Source organism: Cervus canadensis, chromosome 18 (genome assembly GCF_019320065.1).
Source record: "Cervus canadensis isolate Bull #8, Minnesota chromosome 18, ASM1932006v1, whole genome shotgun sequence".
Lineage (NCBI taxonomy): Eukaryota > Metazoa > Chordata > Mammalia > Artiodactyla > Cervidae > Cervus > Cervus canadensis.
In genome coordinates this window covers 15,278,944-15,306,664 of record NC_057403.1, presented here as the reverse complement: position 1 = coordinate 15,306,664, position 27,721 = coordinate 15,278,944, and the positions used below count along the sequence as shown (strand labels likewise).

The window sequence follows — 27,721 nt, the reverse complement described above, 5'->3', positions numbered from 1 at the left end:
ACTTCTGGGCTTTTATTTGTAAAAGCATGAGGCAAACCAAACATCAGGGACTCTTACTGGTAAAGAATGAGTGACTGGATGTGGCGGGGGGGACAAGCTTGCAATCAACGCTGATGACAGCTATTCTCTCCAGGTTCGAGTGCCCTGAAGTTACAACCCCTAAAACTTTCAGAGTGCATTTAGTGCAGTGAAAGTTGCTTCAGTTGTGTCCAACTCTTTGCAACCCCATGGACTGTAGCCCCCCAGGGTCCTCTATCCATGGACTTCTCCAGGCAAGAATACTGGAGTGGGCTGCCATTCCCTTCTCCCTGACCCAGGTATTGCATTTCAGGCAGATTCTCTATCATCTGAGCCAGTGAACTTAAAGTATGTCTAAATGACTCAGCCTTGGGGAAGATGAATAATCTCTGAAGAGCAGGGCTGCAGGCACTGACATTGGGTTCATTTAAATCTGGGCACATGGGACCTAGAATCCAGGAGGTTCCAGATGACCTCTGTGCTCACAAGGCTCCTGCTATTCAGAGCTGTGGCTGATTCCCTCTGGGTAGATTCTGGGGAGAAAGGGCTTGTCTCTGATGAGGCTGGTGTCCCTTCCCTTGTCCTCAGCATCCCCTTTCTCACCCACAGCTTCCTAGTCTCTGTCTCCAATCCCCGCCCACATTATGCCCTCCTGGGGCCCATGTGGAAGCCTCCCCTAGCCTCAGCCTACCCTTTCCCATCCTGCCTATCATATTGTCTAGGCAGTCGACAGCCCTCCTCTGCTTGCTGAGCTCCTGATCAACCACGTGCGAAAAGGCAGGACAGAAGTGGGAGCTGTCTGTGTTGCTGGAGTGGATCAGCTCAGAAACCTTGCTAGGAAAGGAGGGCCCCAGGAAGGATTTACAAGGTAGATCACGCTTGTGTTCTGTAGTGTTTTAGGTTGCTTCAACAGGACTGCCATGCCTGGACATGTGAGACCTTCTCCAGCAGGTGTGTTTGCTCCATCTCCAGCCCAGATTCTCACCCGAGTGGTCTAACCACAAATGAATGTTCCCCACCGTCATTTCCTGTTATTGCAATATTTTTTTTTCCTGTGTTTTTTTTTTTTTTTGGTGCACTGGGTCTTTGTTGCTGTGTGTGGGCTTTCTCTCTGCTGTGAGTGGAGGCTACTCTCTAGTTGGAGTGCTCACGCTTCTTGTTGTGGTGGCTTCTCTTGTTGTGGAGCATGGGCCCTCGGCAGGCAGGCTTCAGTAGTTGTGGAGCACGGGCTTAAATGCCCCAAGGCATGTGAAATCTTCACAGACCAGGGATGGAACCCATGTCCCTGCATTGGCAGGTGGACCATTAACCACTGGAGCACCAGGGAAGCCTTACATGTATCTTTCTTGGTACCTGTAACTCTTCTTCATTTCAATGGTAGATTGAATCCTACTGCTGCTGTGTAACCACTAAGTTGTGTCTGAATCTTTTGTGACCCCATGGATTGTAACCCGCCAGGCTCCCCGAGATTTGCTAGGCAAGAACCCTGGAGTGGGTTGCCCTTATCTCCTCTAGGAGATCTTTCCAAGCCAGGGATCGAACCTCTGTCTCTTGAATTGGCAGGCGGGTTCTTTACCACTGAGCCACTGGGCAAGCCCAGGAGGACCCTGAAGTGTACCAAAAAGGGACTCAGAGCCAGGCCAAGGGAGATGATTGGCTAAAGGAAATCCAGAAGAAATGCCCCATAAAAGTGATTCTAACTACCATGAGGCCCGACCCCCCCACTCTTTCTGAGCCCTCTGGTGTGTCTATCCACAAGCACCCTTTCCCTCCTAAGAAACACTTTGTTTGCATCACCACTTTCCATCTCTAGGTGGAGATTCACCGCTACATAGATAATGAGTCAGGTTTGTCACGGCCATTCTCCCTGGCGGTCCAGTGGTCAGGATCCAGTGCTCTCCCTCCACAGCCCGACCGCGGCCTCTGGCCAGGAGCTGCAGGCCTGCTTTGAGTCACTGCAGGCCGAGGTCAGCCTCCTGCCTGGCTGTGTGCTGACCTCCTCCCCCTGCTGGGCTGAGGCTCCAGCCAGGCACAGGGCAGGGGAAGGGCCAGATCTGGAGGAGCGAGGCCAAGGGATCTGAGCCCCCCTGGGGCTGAGGGCTGGGGAGGTTTTCAAAGGGCACATTCTGGAGGGGAGTCTGAGGGGCTCAGTGTGGGGTGCAGGGGTAGCGCTGTGGCCCAGACCCGGGAGCTCGAAGGCCAGTTCCTAATCTGAGCAGAGGGGCTCTGGTGGTCTTGAGAGAAGTTGGGGGTGCACAGGACCCAGACGCCAGTCTTCAAAGGACTGAACAGGGTCAGAGCAGAGGGAAGGAGAAGCTCTTGTGAACCCTTAAGGAAATGCATTATTGTGTTAGAAGACTTATCACTATGGGATGTTTATGACCAAGATTTCAGTTTGCTTATGATTTATACATCCCAACTCTGCCTGCCTAGCCAACAAGACTTATTTGAACCTGGAGAGACATCACTAACATGATGATAACAGTGTTCAGGAGACAAAGATTACCCAGCTTGCCTTCCTGTATTGGTTCCTCCCCTGCAAGAACCAGGAAAAATACAGAAACCAAATATTTGCTGTTACCGGCAACGCACAGATGTCACCTTCCTGCCTGTGTGCCTGTTCAGTCGTTCTTTGTGACCCTTTGGACTGTGGCCCCCCCAGGCTCCTATGTCCATGGGATTTCCCAGGGAAAAATACTGTAGTGGCATGCCATTTCCTCCTCCAGGGGATCTTACCGATCCAGAGGCCAGACTCGAGTCCCCGGCGTGTCCTGCATGGCAGGCACATTCTTTACCGCTGAGCCACGCTGACAACCTATAGACTTCACCCTAAAGAAATGAAGGGCATCTGAACTCTCCTGTGGTCTCCTGCCTGTTTCTGGGCTGACTTCCTTCTCCTGGAGGGCTGAGATTCCAGTCAGGGGCAGACCAGGGGAAGGGCCAGATTGTAACCAAGCAGGACCCACTGAGGCGTTCCCAGAATAAACCCCCAGTCAAGCCCTCCACCAGCCTTTTGTCTGTAGAAACTCTTTCACCAAATAATCCATCTAGGGGCTTCCCTGGCGGTCTGTTGGCTAAGACTCCACCAGTGAAATTCATGGGGTGAAGTCAGGATCCAGGTAGGGGAACAAAGATCCCTCATGCCTTCTGGTGAGGTTGGGGGTAGGGGGAAGAAAAGGATAAATTTCATCAGAGCAGTAAGAACATTCTGAAGGGGAAAATGTCAAACAAGACAAAATAACAAGACTTGAGCCATCAAACAAAGTCAAGAAATTTTCTTCCTCAAGGTCTCTTGATAATATTCTGTGCCTTATGTGTGAGCTATTTTGCAGTTACCAAACCCCCACCAGGCTGAAGAAGTTAACTGCTGCCCACAGCAGGTATACCCCAGACTGGTTGCAACAAGAAGGTTGATGCTGCGGCCTCCCCACTACCTCAACACCAGCCAGGGCTCCATAAACACTAAAGACTCCACATACCTGCTCTAGGCTGGGACTCATGATCTTGGGGGCACTAGGCCAATGTGGCCTAATTTTCCTAGCAAAGGAGTAAAGCTCTTTCTTTCTACCTCACCCCAAATTCTTTCTTACAGACTTCACTCTGCCTTGGTGTGCAGAGGCTGAATTTTGGTAACAAATTTGGAGTCCAGTGTGGGGTTGGCTTAGGGATGACCCCACGGGTGTCCCCTGGCTCCATCACACTCTCTAGATTTTTCCTCCATGCAGCCTCTTTTCAGAAGTTTGGAACGGTGGGAAGATTCCTTCAGAGGCCTGATCCCAGAAGACCCGTGTCAAGAAGGCTGAGCCCAGTCATACTCGGGGACACCAAGGCGGTAGAGGAGGGAAGAGGAAGGGCCGCCCTAGAGGGTGGGGAGGCCACCTTCACCTCAAGGATGTTCCTCTCTTCCTCCAGCCCATGCCAGCTTGAATTTGGTGCTCCAAGGAATTATTTTGAGGAAGAAGAAAGACAGCATATGGGACATCAAGACATCTTGGTCAGCATCTGGGTGAGTCCCCCGCTATGTATCCGAGGCTCCTTCAACATGTCCATCTGAGGAACATTTGTTTCCATGTGGGGAATGCTGAGTGCCTGTCTGGTTAGTTTTCATGTTGGAAATCCCATGTGTGAGGTCTAAGGACTAAGGTCATGGACGTGGCAGGAACTGGAAGCAGCCACTCTGAGCTTTATGCTTTCTGGTGTCTCTCCCCTGGTATAAGATTTCCATCAGCTAATGAGGTCTGGTTTGTATTTGGCTCATGGGTGTCTATTCAAAAATGGGAAATGCTCCTTTGATTCCCTCTGATAACCTCCTAGGACACATTTTGTAAGACTAGTCAACCTACGGAGAAGGCAATGGCACCCCACTCCAGTACTCTGGCCTGGAAAAGCCCATGGACAGAGGAGCCTGGTAGGCTGCAGTCCATAGGGTCACCAAGAGTTGGACACGACTGAGCGACTTCACTTGAAGTTTACACTTTCATGCATTGGAGAAGGAAATGGCACCCCACTCCAGTGTTCTTGCCTGGAGAATCCCAGGGACGGGGGAGCCTGGTGGGCTGCCGTCTATGGGGTCGCACAGAATCAGACACGACTGAAGTGACTTAGCAGCAGCAGCAGTCAACCCACAGGTTTAAACCTATCAACAAGGACAAAATAGTTTAACACTATGGAGTCACAATATTCTCTAGACTTCGGAGAAAATGGTTGAGATGAAACTCTCTTGAAATTTCAGAACTGGTTCCTTTTGCATGTGCAGTTGGAGAGAGATGGCTTGATAACACACTTTAGTTTTCTAGAACACTCACCCTGAGAGAACAAAGATACTCCTAGGAGAAAAGTTGATGTTAAGCCTCACCATGTCCCTGAAGTATTAATACAAACAAGCCCACGTGGCCTGTGTTTCAGCCTTGGCTTACTTAGAAGAATTGAAACCGAGCCAGGCAGCGGGGGTGGAAGGAGGGAAGAAAAAGAAGCCTTTGACCTCAAGTGTGTACATTTGACTATTCTCATTGTTTTTCATAAACCGACAAGTTTAAATGCAGTGCCTGATTCATGAAATGTAAAATGATGAAACAGATCTCTGCTCGTGTGTATGTCTCAGTGAGTGTCTTTATCTTTAGAAAATATTCCTGAGATTAACTTCTAAATGAGCTCTATTCCATTGACTTAAAGAAAAATAAGCACTTACAAATTTCTAAGAGTCACAAAATCTGAGAAATGTTCAATATTAAGTCTCTGTCTGGTACTGACATCAGTTTAGCTTCGTTAATTATGTCTGATTACTAGAGGCATGAGACACCAACATTTAGCCTCAGCACCAACTTTCATTGTACCGAGTTCTACTGCTAGTCCGTAGGTCACACCTGTTGCAAAATGTGTCAGCACGAAAGTTCACTCACACTGATATATTGTCATAAATATCTGAGATAAATGGTATAAAGCCTTTAGGTAAGCTCTTTAAAAGAATTATATTTTGTTTTTCTGGATTCTTGGGACTTTAAACAATTAGAGTTTTGTTAAAAAAGTTGAAGGATGAGAATTCATTGAAGATTAAATCAATTTTATATAAAATACTGAAACATTGACTTCTGAACAAGTCTATGTTTACTTACCTTTGCCTTTTATGAAAAAACACTAAATATATTTCAGTTTCATAGTAGATATCTTGTACCACATAAAGAAAAATTTTGCCATAAAATATGTATGTTTTATAGGGTATAAAATTTAATGTTGTTAAAGAAAATAAATTGCTTGTTTCTTGGTTTTAAGTTTTAAGACATTAAAAATTCAATATGTTTTAATATCTGCTAAAAATATATAATAATAAATTATAAATATATAAATAAAATATTACATTTAAATGATATAATATATAGCATAATAATATATAATAAAAGATTATATAGTCAGAGTATATATTATTTTATACAATATATTGATATTAATATATATTATAATCAGTTCAGTTCAGTTCAACTGCTCAGCTGTGTCCAACTCTTTGTGACCCCATGAATCGCAGCACGCCAGGCCTCCCTGTCCATCACCAACTCCTGGAGTTAACTCAAACTCATGTCCATCGAGTTGGTGATGCCATCCAACCATCTCATCCTCTGTCGTCCCCTTCTCCTCCTGCCCCCAATCCCTCCCAGCATCAGGGTCTTTTCCAATGAGTCAACTCTTCGCATGAAGTGGCCAAAGTATTAGAGTTTCAGCTTCAGCATCAGTCCTTCCAATGAACACCCAGGACTGATCTCCTTGAGGATGGACTGGTTGGATCTCCTTGCAGTCCAAGGAACTCTCAAGAGTCTTCTCCAACACCACAGTTCAAAAGCATCACTTGTTCAGCACTCAGCTTTCTTCACAGTCCAACTCTCACATCCATACATGACCACTGGAAAAACCATAGCCTTGACTAGATGAACCTTTGTTGGCAAAGTAATGTCTCTGCTTTTAAATATGCTATCTATGTTGGTCATAACTTTCCTTCCAAGGAGTAAGTGTCTTTTAATTTCAAGGCTGCAATCACCATCTGCAGTGATTTTGGAGCCCCCCAAAATAAACTCTGACACTGTTTCCACTGTCTCCCCGTCTATTTCCCATGAAGTGATGGGACCAGATGCCATGATCTTAGTTTTCTGAATGTTGAGCTTTAAGCCAACTATTTCACTCTCCTCTTTCACATTCATCAAGAGGCTTTTTAGTTCCTCTTTACTTTCTGCCATAAGGGAGGTGTCATTTGCATAGCTGAGGTTATTGATATTTCTTTTATAATACATTAATATGTAACATTATATATAAATTATGATTTAGATATAATAGAATGTATATAAAAGAATGTATATATATAATAAAAATGTATATATATATAAAAGAATGTATATACGTATATGTATAATTGAATCACTTTACTATACACCTGAAACTGACACAACATTGTAAAATATACTCCAATAATTTTTTTTAAAAAAAGAGACAAATGGCCAATAATCACATGAAAAGATGCTCAACATCACCAGTAATTAGGGGAATGCAAATCAAAACCACAGTGAGATATCACTTCTTACCCTTTAGAATGGTTATGAAAAAAAAAAAAGCAAACAGAAAACAAGAAGTGTTTGCAAGCATGTGTAAAAGTTGAAACTTTTGTGCATTGCGGGTGAGAACGCAAAATACTACAACCACCGTGGAAAACTACATGGTCATTCATCAAACCGTTGGACAAACAATTGCCATTTGATCCAGTGATTCCACTGCTGGTTGTGTGCCCAAAAGACTGAAAGCAGAACTTCCCTAGTGGTCCAGTGGTTAAGAATGCACCTTCTAATGCAGGGGACATGGGTTCAATCCTTGGTCAGGGAACTAAGGTCCCAGATGCCTCGGAGCAACTAAGTCCGAGAACAGGAGAATCCATGTGCCACAGCAAGAGAAGCCATCACACTGCAACTAAAGAAAGCCTGCACACCAGAATGAAGAGCCCGCACGCTGCAATTAAGACCCAGCACAGCCACAATAAAAAAGATTGAAAGCAGTGATTGAACAGATACTTGGACACCCATGTTGCTGGTAGCATATTCACAAAAGGTGGAAACAATTTAGAAGACAATCAACTTATGAATGATCAAATGTTGTGTATAGATACAAGGGAATATATTTCAGCCTTTCAAAAGAATGAAAGTCAGACATATGCTATAATATGGATAGGACCCTGAAGACATAATGCTAATAAGTGAAATAAATCAGACCCAAAGGGATAATTATAATGTTATATGATTCCACTACTTTGGCCATCTGATGCAATGAGCCAAGTCATTGGAAAAGACCCTGATGCTGGGAGGAGGGCAGGAGGAGAAGGGGATGACAGAGGATGAAATGGTTGGAGGGCATCATTGAACTCAATGGACATGAGTTTAAGCAATCTCTGGGAGATGGTGAAGGACAGGGAAGCCCGGTGTGCTACAGTCCACGGGGTTGCTAAGAGCTGGACACGACTGAGCGACTGAACTATAACATGATTCCACTTATACAAAATGACTATCATAATCAAATTCATAGGGACAAACAAAGTAGAATGGTGTTTGCCAGGGTTTGAGGTGGGGGACTTCTAGAAGTTATTGTTTAAGGGGTACAGAGTTTTTAATAAGATGAAAAAGTTCTAAATGGATAATGGCAATGTGAATGTACTTAATGCTACTGAGCTGCAGTCTTAAAAATGGCTAAAATTATATATTTTATGTGTTCTTCACATTAAAAAAATGGTAACAGCAAAAAACAAGAACAACAAATCTTGTGAATGTTACACTAAAATGCTAAACCCAGGAGAAGAAACTGTATCTGATTCAGAGATTGAGCTGTTACTCATTCTGCCACCTGTTTACTGTGTGCCTGTATTCAGTTGCTCAGTTGTGTCTGACCCCTTGCAACCCTATGGACTGTAGTCCGCCAGGCTCCTCTGTCCATGGGATTTCCCAAGCAAGAATACTGGAGTGGTTTGCCATTTCCTCCTCCAGGGGAGCTTCCCAACCCAGGGATCAAACCTTCGTCTCCTGCATTGCAGGAGGATTCTTTACCACTGAGCCACCTCGGAAGCTCTGTAGTGGTCTCATTTGATATTCTGCCCACCGTGACCTCTCTCCATTTTCCACACGATTGTTAGAATAATCCGCAGAGAAAGATACAGTATAAGGCAAATGGTCACTTACATTTCACATGCAGCCTGAGGTGGTCACTTTTGCTGGAGTTGCCCCTGTTGGAGACCTCACACTGATAATCCCCGGCGTCCTTTCTGCTGACGGGGTCTATGGTGAGGGTGCTATTGTCCAGGGACAGTGTCATCCCCCTTGTGAGGAGGAGACTCTGGCCTTCCAAGAACCAGCGTATGGAGACCCCAGTCTCATCTGTGAGGCAGGTCAGGACCACGGGACCCTCATGTTCTGCGACTGTAGTCGCAGGCTTGGAGGGAGGGCCGTGCCACTGGGTCTGTGGAGAGACAGGGGTGACTGCTGAGAGTGGGTCAGGGGCCTGGGCCACGCTCCCTCTCAGAGATCTCAGCCAGCCCCGGGCCCCAGTGACCTCTGTAAAGGTGCCCCAGAGGATGGCCCTGAAGCTGTGATGAAGGAATGGAGTCTCTCTTCATTGACGATCTGTAAGGAGAGGACTGTCCCTCCTCTCTGACCCCCAGGTACCCTGGGATGACCCCTGACCAGTCTCCCTGGGCATCTCTGTAGTATCAGCACCGGGACCCTCTTCTCAGCCCATATGTCTAACATCCTCATCATCAAGTGGAGTTTGTTTGTTTTTTTTAAGTTAACTTTCCTGGACCTTATCCCACGATTTTCTTTGACTATCAAAAAATTCAGAGACTTCCCTGGTGGTCCAGTGGCTAAGACATCACACTCCCAATGCAAGGGGCCTGGGTTTGATCCTTGATCCGGGAACTAGATCCCACATCCTGAAACGAAGAGTTTTGCGCCACAACCAGAAGATCTCACATGCCACAACTAAGACCCAATGCAGCCAAATAAGTAAATAAAAATACCTAAATTGAAAAAAATTCAAAAACCCAGCCTAACCTGCTCTCCATGCTGAGTCTCAGGGGAAGGACTGGACTCCATCCCTGCTCAGGCTCGGCTCTTGGGGCTGAGCCCTGGCTGGTGACCTGCTGAGAAACCCTGGCCTCAGGGAGCTGGGAATCATCCGCCCCAGTCAGCCCCAACTGGGAGGCCAACACCCACCAGCGGCCCAGGTTCTCCGTGGTTGCTGGAGCCGGGACCCTGGGACAGGGTCTGGGGAGGGGCTTCCCTGTGGGCCTGAGCTTCTCTGTGAGGATCCCTCAGGCCAGGCCCCTACTGAGACCTGCAGGGTCTTCCTCAGTGTGATGGTTGCAGGGAGGGACCCAGGGGGGCTGGACTGAGAGTTCTCTCCCTCTGCTGAGTCCCTCCCATCAGACCTTCCTTCTTTCTGCAGTGTCTGCAGGGTCCAGATTCCATGAATGAAATGTTGACCCTTTGGATTTCATCTCCACTGTGTGTGTCCTGCAGTAAATCTTCAAACCCCAACACCGCACATAATGTAGAGGGAGATGGAGGCACCATCCAGGTCTGTCAAAGCAGAATTCAACCGCTCCCCACCCCAACACCCCGAGGTAAGAGGAAGCACTCACGATGTACGTCGAGGTGTCCAGTCTGTCCTGTCTGTAAATCAAACTTTAAAATGAGCAGGGTGTAGGATCCTGTGTCTTTCTGGGTGATGTTCTGGATCAGCAGGGTTCCATTGGGGTAAAGTGTCTCCCGACCCCTGTGTGCAGGCCCTTTGGTAATTAAATTAGTGGCTACTCCATATGATGCAATTAGCTAGGTGGTTTCTACCCTTTCTCCTCTGTACCAGGAATAGCGTAGAGTTTTCTCTGTCACGTTGTGGGCAAGTAGCAGGACATTGGATCCTTCGGCAGCAAGGGGTGGCACCGTTTCAATAGAGAGCTGGGTAGTGGTGGGCGGAGTCCAGAAAGTTAAGAGTGAGGCTAGGAGGGAAGAGAGAGAAATCAGTTAATATTCTGACCTGTGTGGGGGATGGGGAAATGGTGCCCTGGGTCCTAAGCTGGTCTCTTCATCCCTCAAGCCTTAGTGTGTGTGTGTGTGTGTGTGTGTGTGTGTGTATGTGTGTGTGTGGTTAAGCTTAGTAGCATGACCCCCATCACTTCGGCCCCTCTGGGCTCTGTACTTCCTCTGTTTCCCCAGTTTTCCCCCGGCTCACTCCCTCACTGCCCTCACACACCTGCTCTCACTCAGGGGCCTCTTGGGAGATGTCCTTCCTCCCCGACCACCTGCTCTAAAGACCCTCCGTGTTCATTTGCTGACCCTTCCCTGCTCCATTTCCTGCATGACGCCTGTCAGTGCCTGACAGCACATTCTAGATCTCTCTGCCTGTCTGTCTTCCTCCCCACAGAGTGTAAGCTCCGTGAGGGCAGGGGCTTGTCTGATCCTGCTTGAAACGCGGTGCCAGGACCAGGCTCCAGACATTGTACCTGGGGATGAAGGAATGAGGGGTCCCAGGAATTCACAGCCTGGTTTTGTCAGTTTCTGAGGGTGCTGGGTAAGGACAATGTTTAGTGTCACGGCTAAGTATTTTCTGTAGTGACACCCAGACATAAATTATTATTATCGTCATCAGTTTTGCTCAGTGAAGAATAACTTGTAAAAGCTACACTAGTTGACATTTTCCTGCCCCTCACCAGTTCTGGTTCATGGAGAGACTCCTGTGGCTGAGCCCCCCACCCTCCCCTGCTCCCCTGTCCTCTGCCCTCAGGTCTGAACAGAAGCACTCTGTCCCCTCTCAGAGCCCCGTCTCCCCCAGTGATCCCACCCAGTCTCCTGTTCTCCCTGAAAAATGTCTCTGCCCACTCCCTGAAAATTGTCCCCACTCACCTGCCAGCAGGAGCCTGTTCCAGGGGACCCACCCTCTGCGGGCAGGGCCTGAGGGGGGCTCCATGGTGCCTGCTGTCTGCTGCCTCTCTCTCTCTGTCTGTGAGGAGAACTTCTGCTCCAGAAAGGCTCACAGGCACTGCAGTCGCTGTGTGAGCTCTGCTCTTCTTCCCGCTCTGTGATAGGCTTGGCCCCCAAGGAAGGTCAAGTCGCTAAGTCACGTGGACCGGGGCTGGGGCCTCACTCTCAGTTGACTTCCCCTTCCCCACCTCTGTCATTCCTGACTGCCTTCTCTTGTCTTCCCTCTTCCTTTCTGTTACATTTCGTTTGCCTGGGAAGCGATGCTGATTCTGCCTTTGGCAGCTTGATTTCTCACCCTAGACACACACAAACACACACACACACACACACACACACACACACGTACACAGTTTCCCCCACTGTTGGGGAGAGCACTTCCCTGGGGCTCCTGTCCTGGGCGTTCCCCCGTAGGTCTCAGTTAGGGGGTGTAGTCAGCCTCCCCACTTCCACAGTCTCCAGCCTCATGTTCTCCTTCTGGCTTTCCCCCACAGAGCAGGAGCCTGGGGGGTGGGGAGGAGGTGCATCGGGAACTCTAGTCAGAGGGACGGTGTCCCCACGGTGCATGGGAACCACCTGTGGCTCTTCATGAAAACTTTGAACCCCCAGAGGGACCTTAGGAAAGCTGCTTCAGCAGCCACACAGGCCACGAGCTTGCCCAGCCTGGCTGAGACTCCAGAATGTGGGGCGGGGCAGCCTCTCCCCAAGTGGATGCACAGGGAGGGTCTGCAGATCCTGTTAAAATGCAGAGCCTGACTCAGCAGGGGTGGGGTGGACCTGAGAGTCTGCATCTAACAGGCTCTCAGGTGATGCTGACCATACTGGACTGTGGAGCACACTTTCTATAGCAAGGCTGATGGTGACAAGTCAACTGAGAGGCCGCCGCCCTCCCCCCAGTGGCCGCCTCTGCCGTGTTCTGGTCTGGGGTCTGCCAGCATGACACAGAGACCCCAGGATCTCCGAAGCAGGATATTATTTCCCTATGTAACACTGGTGTAACACTTCCCTGGTGGCTCAGCTGGTAAAGAATCCGCCTGCAATGCAGGAGACCAGGGTTCAATCCCTGGGTGGGGGAGATCCTCTGGAGGAGGGCATGGCAACCCACTCCAGTATTCTTGCCTGGAGAATCAGATGGACAGAGGAGCCTGGCGGGCTACAGCCATGGGGTCGCAAAGAGTCAGAGGCGACTGTCACGTTGAGGGTCTTCCCAGGGTTCTCAGAGGCTGTGAGAAGGTTGTGTTCTATTCCCATCGGAAGACTCCAGAAAAGGACTGAGGGGCTGGAAAGGCGGCGTGAGTAATGCTGGGTGAGAGGGATCCTCCTTCTTTCTCCTTGGGGTCCAGTGGGGCCACAGCTTCCAGGGGACAGACACCGAAGACCTGAAGGTATAGTAGTTGCTAATGGTGTGAAGTGGGCCCACGCCTGGCTGTATGGAGGAGGTGCTGGAGTCCAGTGTGGGGGGCGTGGAGAGCGAGGAGGACTGTGGACTGAGGTAACACCGGTGAGGGTCTGACTCGAGGCCGTGGAGGAACTCTGCTGCCCTCTGGTGGTCACGGCAGGAAATGCAGCAGGCCCCACACCGCGCGGTTCTGCCTAACATCATGGATTATCGAGGGTCTTTGTTGCTGTGTCGGAGAAGGCAATGGCACCCCACTCCAGTACTCTTGCCTGGAAAATCCCAAGGACGGAGGAGCCTGGTAGGCTGCAGTCCATGGGGTCGCTAAGAGTCGGACACGACTGAGCGACTTCACTTTCATTTTTCACTTTCATGTATTGGAGAAGGAAATGGCACCCCACTCCAGTGTTCTTGCCTGGAGAATCCCAGGGATGGGGGAGCCTGGTGGGCTGCCGTCTATGGGGTCGCACAGAGTCGGACACGACTGAAGTGACTTAGCAGCAGCAGCAGCAGCAGCAGTTGTTGCTGTGAACGGCCTTTCTCTAGTTGAGGAGCGTGGGCTTCTCATTGTGGTGGCGTCTCTTGTTGCGGAGTCCCCTGCCTGAATTTCCTTATTATTATTAAAAATGATAGTGTATTTTCTACTTTTGGTCGCGCTGGGTCTTTGTGGCTGCACTCAGGTTTTTTCTCGTTGCGGTGAGCAGGGGCTACCCTTCGGTGCGGGGCACATTGCGGTGGCGTCTCTGGTTGCGCAGCAGAGGCTCTAGGGCACGCGGACTTCTGTAGCTGTGGCTCTCGGGCTCGGTAGCTGTAACACTGAGCTTAGTTGCTCTGAGAAGGGTGGGATCCTCCCGGCCCAGGGATCAAACCCGTGTCTCCTGCATTGGTGGGTGGATTCCCAACCTCTGGACCACCAAGGCAGCCATGGATGGTAGTCTGGGCAGAGACATTTGCTTGCAGAGAAGGCAGATCTGTATCCAGAGTACCTGCCTGTCCCAGTAAGAACAGAAGGCTGCCCTTTTATCACGGAGAAGGTTCACTGTAATCAGCCTGCCACCAGGTAACTGGCTGATCACCCTGGGGAGCTGTGCCCTGACTGAGGCCCGGCGTGTCCCGGGGCTGACAGACTGAGCCCTCATCGGTGGCTGTAGCCAGGTCAGCCTTGGTGAGTGGAAGTCTGTGTTGCTGAGTCCACGTATGACTTGCATCCTCACCGCCATGGCCAATATATTCGTGACCCCACCAGTCGAAGGCAGGGGTAGCTGGGGATAGAGGCTGACTGGGGTTTCCCTGGTGGCCCTGCCATTGAAAATCTGCCTGGCAGCGCAGGGGATGTGGGTTCGATCCCTGGTCTGGGGCAACTAAGCCCGTGTGCCACAACTACTGACCCTGGGCCCAGAGCCCACGGGCTGCAACTACTGAGGCCCGAGCACCCTAGAGCTTGTGCTCTGCAACAAGAGAAGCCACTGCAGTGAAGAGGAGCCCCCACTCACTGCAACTATAGAAACCCCACACACAGCAGTGAAGAACCAGCGCAGCCAAAAATAAGTAAATAAATGTTAAAAAAAAAAAAAAAAAAGAGGCTGACAGGTGTCCCCAGAACAGGTCATTCTATCCACTTGATTATTTAAATTTCCTGCTGAGGTGAACGGTGAGCATTCAGAGAGGTTTATCCATATATTTCTGTCCCAGATCTCCTTGACACCAATTTTCTAGTCATGTTCTTAACCAAATCCCTGACGGCCCAGCCAAGCCATTGGCCACAGCCCGTGAATCAGTGTATAGTCACACTTCTGGCCAGTCCTCCTTCCAGGTGAAATGGACAGTCAGGTGCACTGTCTGAAGTTCCTTCCCCTGCCCCCGCCCCCCCAGAGGATTTCTCTTTGCTCTGGCTTTCAGGGAGGTTTCAGAAAGGGTCTGTCGTGCTGCAGTTTTTCCCTTTCACGTGGTGTCTGCACACCAAGCAGAACTCTCTGTAAACTAGCCTCAAGTTTTCTCTTTTTCCATTGATTGGCCAGTGGGAATTCTCCATGGGGCTACAGGTGTGGCTCAGAGAGAGAGGCCAGGTAACAGGAGAGGGATCCATTATACTTGGGCTACTACTTCTTTGTTAATTTAGTTTTGGCTGCGCTGGGTCTCTGTTGCTGTGCACAGCCTTCCTCTAGTTGTAGTGCGCGGGCTTCTCCTTGTGGTGGCTTCTTTTGTTGCGGAGTACAGGCTCCAGGCCCTCGGCCTTCGGTCCTTGAGGCCACAGGTCTAATTGCTCTGAGGCATTTGGGATCTTCTCGTACCAGGGATTGAACTCATGTCCCCTGCCTTGGCAGGCGGATTCTTAACCACTGGACCACCAGGGAAGTCCTGGGATTATTATTCAAAGATACAACTCAGGAACAGGCTTTCCAGGTGGCGCTAGTGGTAAAGAACCCACCTGCCAATACAGGAGACATTAAGAGACACAGGTTTGATCCCTGGGTCAGGAAGATCCCCTGGAGGAGGGCATGGAAGCCATCCCAGTATTCTTGCCTGGAGAATCCCAAGGACAGAGGAGCCCAGCAGGACACAGTACATAGGGTCACAGAGTCAGACCCGACTGAAGGGACTTTGCATGCACGCACGCATAACTCGGGAACAGCCAGATGGAAAGAGGTATGGGGACAAGAAGACAAGGCATGAGGAAAAGAGTCAGTCATGACTTAGTGACTAAACAGCAAGAATATTCCATCGTATATATGTACTACATCTTCTTTACCCATTCTGCTGTGATGGCCACTGAGGTGGCTTCCATGTCCTGGCTATTGTAAGCAGTGCTGAAAAAGATACATACACCCCAAGGATTCTGGGTCTTTTAGCTAGGAATTGACTGAGGGATACTGACTTTTTTTTTTTTTCTTGATTTTATTCGCTTTTGTTCACTTGATTTAGAGCTCTTTCATGTATACGGGTCAAGTAAGAATTTGTTAGACTTCCTGTTTCTTTCATTTCAGTTAGCCAGTGCCTTTGTTCTCTGTTGAGTCAGACTCCTCTGATTGCAGCATTGACTCTACTGTTCATTATGGGGAGCATGGCCCACCTTGCCTTTGGTGCTTAAGTACTGGCTAAATAGACATGAATTTGAGCAAACTCTGGGAAATACTGGAGGACAGAGGAGCCAGGTGTGCTTCAGTCCATGGGGTCACAAAGACTTGGACACGACTTAGCAACTGAACAACAAACGCCTCTTAGACCTGCTGCCTCTCGAGCCAGTTACCCCCATTGCATTGAAGTTTCCCACTTCTGTGGCAGGGGTTCCCACTGTAATTTCTGAGTTCCAGAGAAGAGCCATCGCAGAGCTAGCTCTTCAACGCTGCTGGGGCTTCCTTACAAAATCATATCTCAGTGTCGTGGTGAAAGCTGTGTGCTCTGAACTCTCCCAGGGTATTGGTGAGAAGGTCTCAAATGATAAATCCATACAGCATTCCAGTCTAAGTCTTTGGGTCCCTGTCTCTGAGTAAATGGTCTCTTCTGTGGTGCAGAGACCTCCTTGTGTTTCCATCAAGATAAACATAGATAGGTGGAAAACTTAGCAGTAACCTAGTGAGCTGAGTGGGAAAAACTCAGAGGTATTTTTCTCTGAGAAGACCTTCAGGGGCTCAACCCAGTAGCCCCAGAGGAGCCCAAGAGAGGGGAGAGAATACCTCACATAGACTCCCAGGTGCTCCTGGAATAACTGAGGGGAATAAGGCAGATAAGGAGATGCTCTCGACCTCTGGTCAGGCATGACACATTCAGTCTGGAGGGTCCCCTCTGGGGTGTCTGTTTCCCTCAGGAATAGCGTAAGCCATGAGGTCTTGTGTGTGTGTGTTTAAACCAAGTATGTTTTATTTGTCTGTTCAGTTTTGGCTGTGCTGGGTCTTTGTTGCTCAGGTCTTTCCCTAGTTGCGGTGCTCGGGTTTCTCACTACAGTGGCTCCTCTTGTTGCAGACCAGGGGCTCCGGGGCACGTGGTCTCAGTAGTTGTGACTTCCGAGCTCCAGAGCACAGGCTCGATAGCTGTGGAGCGCATGCCTGGTCGCCCCGCGGCATGTGGGGTCTTTCCCGATCAGGGATCAAACCCATGTCTCCTGCAATGGCAGGTGGATTCTTCACTACTGAGCCACCAGGGAAGCCCAGGATCATTTTAAAGCAAAGGCACGTCTATCGTTTTGTCTAAGGATGGTGGTTACTCTCCTCCCCAAATCATTCTGTGTCCACGCCTGGGAAATTCCATGGTGGGCTCCAGCCACGGGGTCACAGAGAACCGGACATGACGGAGCGCACCAGGCTCATGGTGCTGCTGCTTCCCCGTCACTGCAGTCCTGTCTGACTCTCTGTGACCCCGTGCACTGTGGCCATCAGGCGCCTCTGTCCATGGGGTTTCCCAGGAAGAAGGCTGGAGTGGGTTGCCATTTCATCCTCCAGGGGATCTTCCCGACCCAGCGATCGAAGCCCCATCTCCTGTGTCTCCTGCACGGCAGGTGGATTCTTTACTGCTGTGCCACCGGGGAAGCTCCCCCTCTCAGGGTCCTTGAGGACACTTACGGGCAGAGTGAGTCTAGCAGTTCCCACAGTGGGGGTGTGGTGTGGTGTGGGAGACACCTTTATGTGTCCTGATGTCACCATCTGGCTCAGATAGTGCTCTGGACACCAACTCCTGGTCAACGATGGGCTCTACATGCCTGCTGGGCAGTCAGTGTAGGAAGCCTGCAGCCCAGTAGAACTCTGGGGGGACGGGATGGGCCACATTCCCTTGGTCCCACACTTCAAAAGTGTTAGAACGGTGACTGTCAGCTTAAGTGAATTTTATCTCAAAAACAAAAAATTTAGGAGCGGATCCTACCCCTTACCTTGTGTAGAGATGGCGCCAAAACAGCGCTGGGCATGTATGTGAATGTCCATTTCTTCACGCCCCAAGCACTCCCATAGTAATTATACAGGGGCCGAGGCAGGAGTCCACCCATCTTCCATTGTTCTTTCCTTTATTCCTACTATGAGCACTTTCAGTGCCAATTCCTCGCGAAGGCGTGGCGGCACCATTGACAAGCCCAGCTAGACCCATCCTTCCTGCATGTCAGGTACTTAGGGATCCACAAGCCACATGATGGGAGCACAGAACCGGTCCTGAGCATGTAGTTACAGATGAAGGAGGAGAGGGCCAGGGGGTGGGTGCTTCAGAGGGGGACTCTGGGGTTCACCTGCGGAGGGTGGGATGAACTGTGGCAGAGGGCAATAGGTCTGGCTGTTAGAGGGGAAGGAGCAGGTTTATGGGGAAGAGGCCATCCCATGCAGGGACTGCATAGGCAGATACAGGGAGGCACCAGCAAGTCCCGATGGACCAAGCGTGATGAGGGGACAGAACATGTGGAAATGAGACAGCAAGGAGCCGGGGAGAGGAAGCTCTTGGCAGTAGGTCAGACGAAAGAGATGGTAGCTTTTCTGAGGAGTGGTGTATTCTGTGGGATCTTTTGGGGTTCCCAGGTGACGCTCATGGTAAAGAACCCATGTGCCAATGCAGGAGACGTAAGAGATGCGAGTTCGATCCCTGTGTGGGGACGATCCCTTGGAGGAGGGCATAGCTACTCACTCAGTATTCTTGCCTGGAGAATTCCCATGGACAGAGGAGCGTGGTGGGCTACAGTCCATGGGGTCACAAAGAACTGGACATGACTGAAGCGACTTAGTATGCATGCACAGATGTACATGGTGTCTTTTTTCCCCAGAGCCTGGACTGAAGAGGCCAGGAGGGCTCAGGGCACTGGAAGGGAACAAGGAGCAACTGTTCATGACATGTCTACCACCTGTGGTTGCTTCTTCCTGCTCATATTTGTGTGGACATCAGCCAGCCCCATTTTCCGTGTCCCTTCCTGCATTTGCAGAGGAAAAAGTTGGAGAGCTATCCGTGATCCCTTGGTCCTCAGGGCAGCATGAGCACACCCAGAGCCATCTTGGTTGGACAAGGGCTTTTTTTTTTTTTTCTTTCTTTTTTAAAGCTCTCCTGTACTATTCTACTCTTAAAAATTTACTTATTTAATGTGGCTGTGCGGAGTCTTAGGTGCAGCACCAGGATCTTCCATCTTCATTGCGGCTTTCAAGATCTTTAGCTGCAGCACTCGAAGTCTTAGCTGCGGCATGAGGGATCTAGTTCCCTGACCAAGGTTGGAACCCAGATCCGCTGCACTGGGAGCAAGGAGTCTTAGCCACTGGGCCACCAGTGTGAGTCCCAGGGTAAAGATTCCTGTGAATGTCATCCTTTCCTGTTAATATCCTACCCACCACGTTCTGCCAGCAGAACTTCTCCCTCCCAGGAAATAGTGATGGAAGTTAGGATAATTTAGATATAATACTTTTCTGTGTAGCCCTGTGCCCCCAGGATAGAGTGGACTCAGAGTTACAGTTGAATTTCTGCTGCGAGCCCATTCCCTCAAGCAATATAAGAACAAATGAGGGCCTTCCGCAAAAGCCCTGTCGGTCGTCCCACATGAATGGGTTGACCTGACTACTTCCAGGTGATAAAAGCTAATTTTTAGGGGTGAATTCTCACACCATTGATTGCATGTGTGCTAAGTTGCTTCAGTAGTGTCCGACTCTTTGGGACCCTCTAAATGTTAGCCCACTAGGCTCCTCTGTCCATGGGATTCTCCAGGCAAGAACACTGGAGTGGGTTGCCATGCCCTCCTTCAGGGGATTTTCCTGACCCAGGGATCGAACCCTTGTCTCTTACATGTCCTGCATTGGTGGTTGGGTTCTTTATACCACTAGCACCACTTGGGAAGTCCAAGGCCATCAATTACTACTGCCAATTAAAGAATAAAGTATTTATTTATTTTATGTTTGGCTGATCTTCATTGCTTCACAGGCTTTTCTCTAGTTGCGGAGAGTAAGGGCTCTGTCTCTAATTGTGGTGGGTGGGCTTCTCGCTGCAGTGGCTTCTCTTCTTGCAGAGCACAGGCTCAGTAGTTGTGGCGGATGGCCTTAGTTGCTCCACGGCATGTGGGATCTTCTTCCACCAGGGAATCAACCAGTGGCCCCTGCCGTGGAAGATGGATTCTTTACCGCCAGGGAAGTCCCCTGGGTACTGATTTTAGTGCGGCTTCCAGTGGTCTTGGGATGGAGGCACCACAGCAGAAGGCAGGGGAAATCAGGGGCTGAGGAGGGGAAAGACAGCACATGTTCCAATTGCTTGGAAGTGAAGAAAATGAGATGACAGGCTAATTCTTGGTGGAATTAATAAAGGAAGGTTATCTTTGTTGGAAGACCTCTGACTCTCTGAGGGGCAGAAAAAGGGACATGGAACAAGGAGGCGGGGCGTGCTAGAGAGATTACTACACACCTGAGCCCATGGAGACTGTGGGAGTGAACACTGGATCAGGGATGGGATGCACTGGAGCCATCTGTGTGGGCAGTGTGGTGTGTCCCTAGTGAAGAGCCCAGCAGACCTTTTACTCATGAAATCATCTTCTCTCCTTCTCTCCCAGAGGAAGACAGGCAGGTCCTCCAGGCAGGTTGGAGCAGTGACCTATGGCTCTAGGTGGACGCACTTTGTCAGCAGGTGTGCACATGAATTGATTGAGCTCTCGGATCCCAGGATCCAATACCCCTGGACTTAGAAACAGGCTCATTCTGACTCCCTGTTGAGCAATTTCTATTTCTTCTGCCTGTAAAGAAGGCAATGCAGAAAGCAGTACCAACTGTGAGGCAGCATGTTGGTATCTGATACACAGTATTTATTATAAATATAGAGCAATTTTTACAAATCATTCAGAAGTGGCCTCAGCCAGGCAAAATTAAATTATGTAGAAGTGCTTGTATGAGGGGAGGTGTACACAGTCTGTATCAGGGTGAGAAAGCCCTGACAGAGGTACCTGAGTACAGAGTACTCCCAGCTACCCCTCTCTGGGGGGGCCAGTTCCACACAGCAGGAGGTCTGTCATGAAGGTGGAATAAAGCTTTTCTCTCAGCAGCCCAAGGAGGCCCCGTCTGTGCAGAAGGCTGGTGGGAAGCAGGTGCACCTCTCCTCCTCCTGTCCTGCCTTTCTGTGCCGACACATTGGGTCCCGTGCACCCCATGGGAGAAGAATTCCAGAGGCTCTTCAAGAAACCCAGGCTGAGTCATAATCTGCACCTGTGTCCTAAGGAGCGTGCGCACCAGTGCGGCCTCCTGGGCTGTAAACAATGCTAACAGCCCAAGGGGCCGAGTTCCCTTCAGGGAGCTCCTGCTTCTCAAGAAGGCGTCCTGAGAGGGTAAGCCATTCAGACGGACAGAACAGGCACAGGCGGGAACACGGAAGAGAAGGTTGTTGATGAGTGGCCTGAGATGCCTAGAAACGGAGTGAGACCCATTTCTGGCCATGGAGGTAGACAACTGCTACTTCTTATTTTCTGTGCGGAGCCCCTGACACAAAAGGCTTAGGGAGCTCATGGCCAGAGGGACATGAGGGGCTTTGGTTGGTTCTTCCCCCTGAAGTGGTCAGATTGGCTTATGCAGCAAATTAAACAGAACCCCTTTCACATAAACAAGGAGTTACAGAAATTAAAATGGCAGAATGTCTCAGAAGGAAGGGAAAATACAACCAATACCCCCAAATTGTACATTCTTTGACCATTATTTAAATAATCTCTGCAGGGTGACTTTCTGAGTCCTTTCCCCAATCCCAGCAGATTGCATCTGGTACGAGCTGACTGCCCCATAAACTGATGACCCCTCAATCTCCGGGCATTGCCTTGAATAAAGCCCACAGTATTATTAAAACAGTATGTGCGGTTTTTTTGTTTGTTTGTTTTTGCAGTTTCCATCAAGATACACTTATGAACGCTGAGAAGTTGTTTTCAAGTTCCTTCTAGCGGGTTCTCTGAAGGCATGCTTTCAAAGGTTTAGATGGTATTCTAGCTAAGTAGTAAGTTGTTTAGCCCCTGATCCTGCAGGTAGACAACCCTGAAAGCGGACAAAGGTGTAGAACTTCCCAGCTCAGAGCTGGTCATGTATGTGTCTTCCTGTGAATGGTGGGTTCACACTGGGCTTCAGAGTGCAGAAGCTCTTCGTTTCCCTCCTCCTTGCTCTTCTTTTCTGGCACAGGCATTTCAGTGGATAGGAAATAATTCTCCAGGTTATGGCAAATTCATGTTAGACTCCAATAGGACTGAGGTGGGAAGGAATGAATGTGTTCTGAATACACAAGTTTACAACTCGTCTAGGTCAGCAAATGGGGAGAGGCAGAGCTTCTGGAAACTTTCTCCCAGGGTCCGATTTGCTAGATTTCAATGACGAGGAAGTTTTGGTTTCCTACAGATCTCCTCGTGGATGTGCCTTTTCATCCACTGACACTGTAGGAAGGGGCTGTGACCAGGCAGCCTGGAGGAGCCTCATTAGGGGTAGAAGGAGCTGGGGGAAGACTCTCTCCTCATTTTCCCTGAGGGCAGGGGGATCTCCTAGGGATGGGGTTGAGAAGCCTGGAATAAGTCAACAGTGCAACAAGCAGGACAGGTTCCATTACTGTTTTTTCACTTCTGAATGGTTTCTGTATCTGTTGGCGATGGGGAGGCTGAAGTTGCTTTTTTTGTAAATTCCTGGGCATTGAAGTTCAGGGAGGAATATTCAACTTCATTAACCTGAAAGGCATGAGCAGCAGTCAGTTAAATCAGCATCATAGGCCAGACCCTCCCCTTGTCCAGGGTGACACAGCACCCATGCTCTTACCACTTTGAAACTTTTAGCTTCAGAGAAAGGCTTTTATTACCTATTTTCTCTGCTTAGTAACATCCTATTGAATAATCATTAGAACATTATGGATGATTATCGAATTCTACAATGGAATATGATGGCACAGCAATAAGAATAAATAGACAATAAAGGCAGACAACCATATGAATGATTCTTGCAAAACAATTTTGAATGAAAGATGCCAGACCCATGTACACTGTGTGTTTTGTTATATATGCACATAATCAGGTAAAAGTAATCCCATGCATTGGAAGTGAAGATAGTCTTTACTTTTCAGAGGTTAGTAACTGGAGCATTGTGTGTGTGTGTCTGTGTGTGTGTGTGTGTGTGTGTGTGTGTGTCTGTGTGTGTGTGTCTGTGTGTGTGTGTCTGTGTGTGTTGAGGGGGGTTGATTTTTTTTAAATGATTGGGTATGTTTACATAGATATGAACAACTTGTGGAAACTTACACACTGTTAAAATTATTAGGTTGGTCAGAAAGCTCATTCAGGGTTTTCCATAATTTCCCACGGAAAAACTCGAACAAACTTGAGTCAACCCGATATTTATGATGGAAGCATTTTTCAGTTTATATGTGTATTCTTTTGAAGATTAAGATGAGGAAAATTCAGGAAAAGTATTAGAAGGGAAAGGAATCAAGACCTCAGGTCTATAACACTGGAAATTATCATTTGTGAGTAATAGCAGAGTCAGCCTGGAGGCAGAAGAGGGAGAATGATTTAGTGCCTTTCTTGCTCTGGCCACTGTGCTGAGTGGCTTACCTTTGTTATGTCATTTAATTCCTTGATCTCCTCTGTGAAGTAGGCAGCACACCCATGTTACAGAGGACTCAGCTGAGGCCCTATGAGGTTAAGTTACTTGTCCGTGGTCCCAGCTGTGATCAAGTCCAGTGAGGTGGACTCGTGGGAGTAATGCTTCTTTGTTGCTGCAGTGAGGAACTCTGACCCAAACTTGATTTCCCATTTGTGTCTACAAGACTAACCCATTCTACACAGAGATATTTCCATGAGAAAAGGAGCCAGTGAAGCTGGCTGTGCTTACCTTTTCAGGTGAACTGTCAGAGTGACTTGACCTGGGGAAACAAAGGAGAGTCATCAACCCATGAAAATGCAGAGTTGCCTTATGGCCTCAGAAAGGACTGTTCCTAAAGCTGATGTGACTTCTAGCTGAAGGAGGTGGCAGGTGGTGGGAGGGTGGGGGCCCATGATTAAGACTTAAGGATTTCTCTTCCCTCAGTCTGTGGTCCAGACCCCAGTGCATTAGACCGACGTGGTGGTGGGGCGGGATGGGGGTGTTGAGGGGAGGCCTCAGTGCACTTCTGAAGATTTCTGCCAGTTCACAAGGCCTGAGTTTTGCCCATGTGTGTCTCACAGGTGTGTGTCTAGGCAGCAGGCTCCAGAGGCAGGAGGGGCTGAGGCCCCCAGCACCCAGAGCACCAGAGGCAGGGAAAGCCTCACCATAGGAGATGTCCGCATCCATAACAGAGGCAGGAGGGGGAAGGAGGTAGGATGAGGAAAGGGCTCCTGGAAGCTCGGCCATCTCACGGCTGCCTGGCTTGTCCGGCTTCAGAGGGGCCATGTCTCTGGGGACTGTTCCATGACTTGGAAGGGTGTGAGGACCTGTGCCAAACTGATGGTGGGGACTGAGATCACCTCTCATATTTCAGAAGGTAGGGATTTCCTGGTCGGTCAGGGTACGTGGTGGAACAAACCAGGTCTCACTGAGAGAGTGGCTCTACTTATTGTGGTTGTGATCTGAGGATTTGTGCTCTGTGAGATTGCACTGGTCAGTTGCCCTAAATGAATATTAGACACAGTAACTACTATTCCCAGACACAGGGTCTCTGCTCCTTGAATTAGGAAGCAAAGTATCGGCATGATTCCGTGGGGCTCCTCCATGTTCATTTTCACCTTGGTTGGTCCTCTTTCTTCCTAGGACCTCCGTCTTCAATCTACCCATTACCCCCTCTCATGTTTACTCCTCTCTGGTTTACTGGCTCTTCAGAACATTTATGGCCATTCATCTCAACTGCTTCTATTTCTACCTGGACATCTTTCCACTTTTGTAGGTAGATGCTGGTTATTTCTCACTTTCTTTATCGCCCAGGAGGGCTTGGGTTGTTCCTGCTTTTCTTAGGTTCTCTTCCAGTCCTGTCCCTCCCTCCTCCTGCTCTTGTGGTCGACAGAGCACAGGTCTCCCTTACTCCTGCTCCTCCTTTCATGTCCTCATTAGTTTTCATTCTTGGACCTTGGTTTCCCTGCCTGGGACACAGGAACACAATTGGCCCTGCCCCTTCTAAACCAGATGGAGGTAGGAATAGCCATGTCCAAGAGACAGGGTGTTACAGGAAACATGAAGACCAGGGAAGAGGAGACCCATAAGAATCAGTGCCCAAAAGCACAGGAAGACTGAGGAGCAGATCTAGGCCAGAGACAGAGATGAAGTCTCCTTCCCTCTCCCAAGCAGGGCAGTCAGCCTCGAAGAAAGTGGAACAAGAGGAAAGGTGGCATACCGTCTAGTTTTTCTGAAGTACAGAAAATACACCAGGGCTGCTATCAGAGCCACCCCAGCCACAGTTCCAATCACGATGCCGACAATGGCACCAGCTGTGAGGTCAGAGGAACTTTCGGGTGTCGGCTTATCTGTTGTGGAAAGAAAAGAGAGGAATGAATGAATGAAGGCAACATTATTTTACAGTGTGAGGGGCTCAGGAAATAACTCAATATGAAATAAATATTCTCTGCTTGTTCCTCCCAGGTATAAACTTTCTGTGGAAGGTTGCTGTGAGGTGAGTAACCACCTATATCCTTGCGACTTTTTCCTCTCTGATTGTATTTCTAGGTTGGTGACCACATTCCTCAATTCCAACCTGGCTTTTCTGCACTCATATTTTTGAAGTCTTTGGAAATGTAAGAAGGACTGATGATGGTTATTTTTGTATGTTATCACTTCCCATCTTTTCATGGTTACATCTTTACCTGGGTACCAGGTATGGCTTCCATGAACATGCACGTGTCTTACAGGTGCATTACAAAAGGTGTCTTACAAATGTGTGAGTTCCTGAGTCACGTCTGACTCATTGTGACCCCATGGAGTGTAGCCTGCCAGGCTCCTCTGTCCATGGGATTTCCCAGGCAAGAATACTGGAGTGGGTTGCCATTTCTTTCTCCTGGGGATCTTCCTGACCCGGGGTCCTCTCGACCCAGGGATCGAAACCGGGTCTCCTGCATTGCTGGCCGACTCTTTACCGTCTGAGCCATTGGAGGTGTCTTATGGTTGGGACTTAAATGATGGAAGGCCCTCTGAATTCACTACCCCTTTTCACAGAGACCACCCTTCACACAGGTTTCCACTAGGAATATGAAATCAATCCCCATTCTGTGAGACAGGAATTTTTTTGTGTGATGGGTGACTTTTAATTTAAGGGCTCCTTGCCAGTTTTGCAGATATTCTCTTAGAACTGCACTGCAGCCTGAAACTTCCTCCTTCCTAGGGACCCAATGTGCATCCTGCTCTGAGGACCCTCCCAGGCTCCTCCCACTCCTGCCTCACTTTCCTTCACAGGCATTTTCTGCAAGAAATGTCTTTGATGTCTAATTCCATCTTGGCTGCATCTCACGGAATGAAAACTATCATACTAGACATGAAACCTTGTACTCAGCCCCCCTGTTCCCTCTCTTCCATATTTAGGAAGTAACATGTTCCTATGCATCTTTGTGCTTTCCCTCCCCACGTATATAACACCTTTTGTCTGTTTCTTCTTTTTCACTTCAGTGGTCCTCACTGTTTAACTCAAGACTGAAAATCAGTGCCAATGTGAGCTTATGATGTACATACTCTGTGCCAGGCTCTGTGCTATATATTTGCCAAATATCTCATTTAATTCATAAAATAACTCAGTCAGATAGACATTATTTCCATTTTATAGATGGAAAATCTGAGGTTTACAGTGGTGGACAATCTAAAGCCATATGGCTAATGAGATGTGGATCGAGAGTCAAGTCGTCCTAGGAACACCTGACTGTATACAGCCTAATGAAGTCGAGAAGGCCCCCTGGAGAAGGAAATGGCAAGCCACTCCAGTCTTCTTGCCTGGGAAATCCCATGGACAGTGGAGACTGGCGAGCTATAGTCCATGGGGCCTCAAAGACTTGGACGGGACTTAGTAACTAAACAGCAGCAACAACAATGATAATAGTAATAATTATAGCAGCTAAATGTTTTGGAAAATGTTCCCCGTGTGGGTATTTTGCTAAGGGTTTAGTTGAATCTTACATTAAATCTGTGAAAAAATGCCATAAAGAAGGTTCTCTTATTGCAGTTCTCCCTTGAGGACTCTGAGGCTCAGAGAAGTGAAGAATCTCGTGCAAGAATTTATAATTGTAAATGCTTATATTAAAAGAAGGATCTCAAATCAACAACCTAAATTTACAACCTAAGGGACAAGAAAAAAGCTAAACTCAAAGCTAGCAGAAGGAAGGAAATAATAATAATTAGAATGGAGATCAACAAATTAGAGGATGGAGAAACAGTAGATAGAATCAATAAAACCAGTATTTCGTTCTTCAAAAAGATTAACAAAATTGACTAATCTTGAACTAGATTGACTAAGAAAAGAAGATTCAAATTATAAAAATCAGAAATGAATGTGGAATCATTACTACTAATTCTACAAAAATAATACAAAGTATAAGAGTACTAGAAGTGAAACTCTCGCTGTTTGCAGATGACATGATCCTCTACATAGAAAACCCTAAAGACTCTTCTAGAAAATTACTAGAGCTAATCAATGAATATAGTAAAGTTGCAGGATATAAAATTAACACACAAAAATCCCTTGCATTCCTATATACTAACAATGAAAAAACAGAGAGAGAAATTAAGGAAACAATACCATTCACCATTGCAACAAAAAGAATAAAATACTTAGGAATATATCTACCTAAAGAAACAAAAGACCTATACATAGAAAACTATAAAACACTGATGAAAGAAATCAAAGAGGACACAACCAGATGGAGAAACATACCATGCTCATGGATTGGAAGAATCAATATTGTCAAAATGGCTATTCTACCCAA

The 27,721-nt window shown here is 48.4% G+C and overlaps 2 protein-coding genes and 1 long non-coding RNA gene across 5 annotated transcripts in view; all 3 read right to left on the bottom strand.

The window, feature by feature from the left end:
- The window catches only part of LOC122420196 (carcinoembryonic antigen-related cell adhesion molecule 7-like), a 320,198-nt gene extending 308,672 nt beyond the window's left edge, over positions 1-11,526 (bottom strand). Inside the window, exon 1 of the mRNA XM_043435063.1 lies at positions 11,439-11,526. Within this exon, the coding sequence (XP_043290998.1) occupies positions 11,439-11,502 (64 nt within the window). The 5' untranslated portion in view covers positions 11,503-11,526. The remainder of the gene's footprint in view (positions 1-11,438) is intronic.
- An 8,304-nt stretch (positions 11,527-19,830) lies between these two features.
- LOC122420235 lies at positions 19,831-20,795 on the bottom strand. Its single transcript, XR_006263240.1, has 3 exons — positions 20,786-20,795; positions 20,254-20,578; positions 19,831-19,951 (listed from the first exon to the last, which is right to left on the bottom strand). It is a non-coding gene; the product is annotated as an uncharacterized LOC122420235 (long non-coding RNA).
- A 1,603-nt stretch (positions 20,796-22,398) lies between these two features.
- The window catches only part of LOC122420215 (carcinoembryonic antigen-related cell adhesion molecule 6-like), a 48,462-nt gene continuing 43,139 nt past the window's right edge, over positions 22,399-27,721 (bottom strand). For all 3 annotated transcript variants that reach the window (XM_043435114.1, XM_043435113.1, XM_043435116.1), the window contains 3 exons: positions 25,153-25,282; positions 23,682-23,712; positions 22,399-22,528 (listed from right to left, as the gene is read on the bottom strand). In XM_043435114.1, the coding sequence (XP_043291049.1) occupies positions 22,421-22,528; positions 23,682-23,712; positions 25,153-25,282 (269 nt within the window). In that variant the 3' untranslated portion in view covers positions 22,399-22,420. The remainder of the gene's footprint in view (positions 22,529-23,681; positions 23,713-25,152; positions 25,283-27,721) is intronic.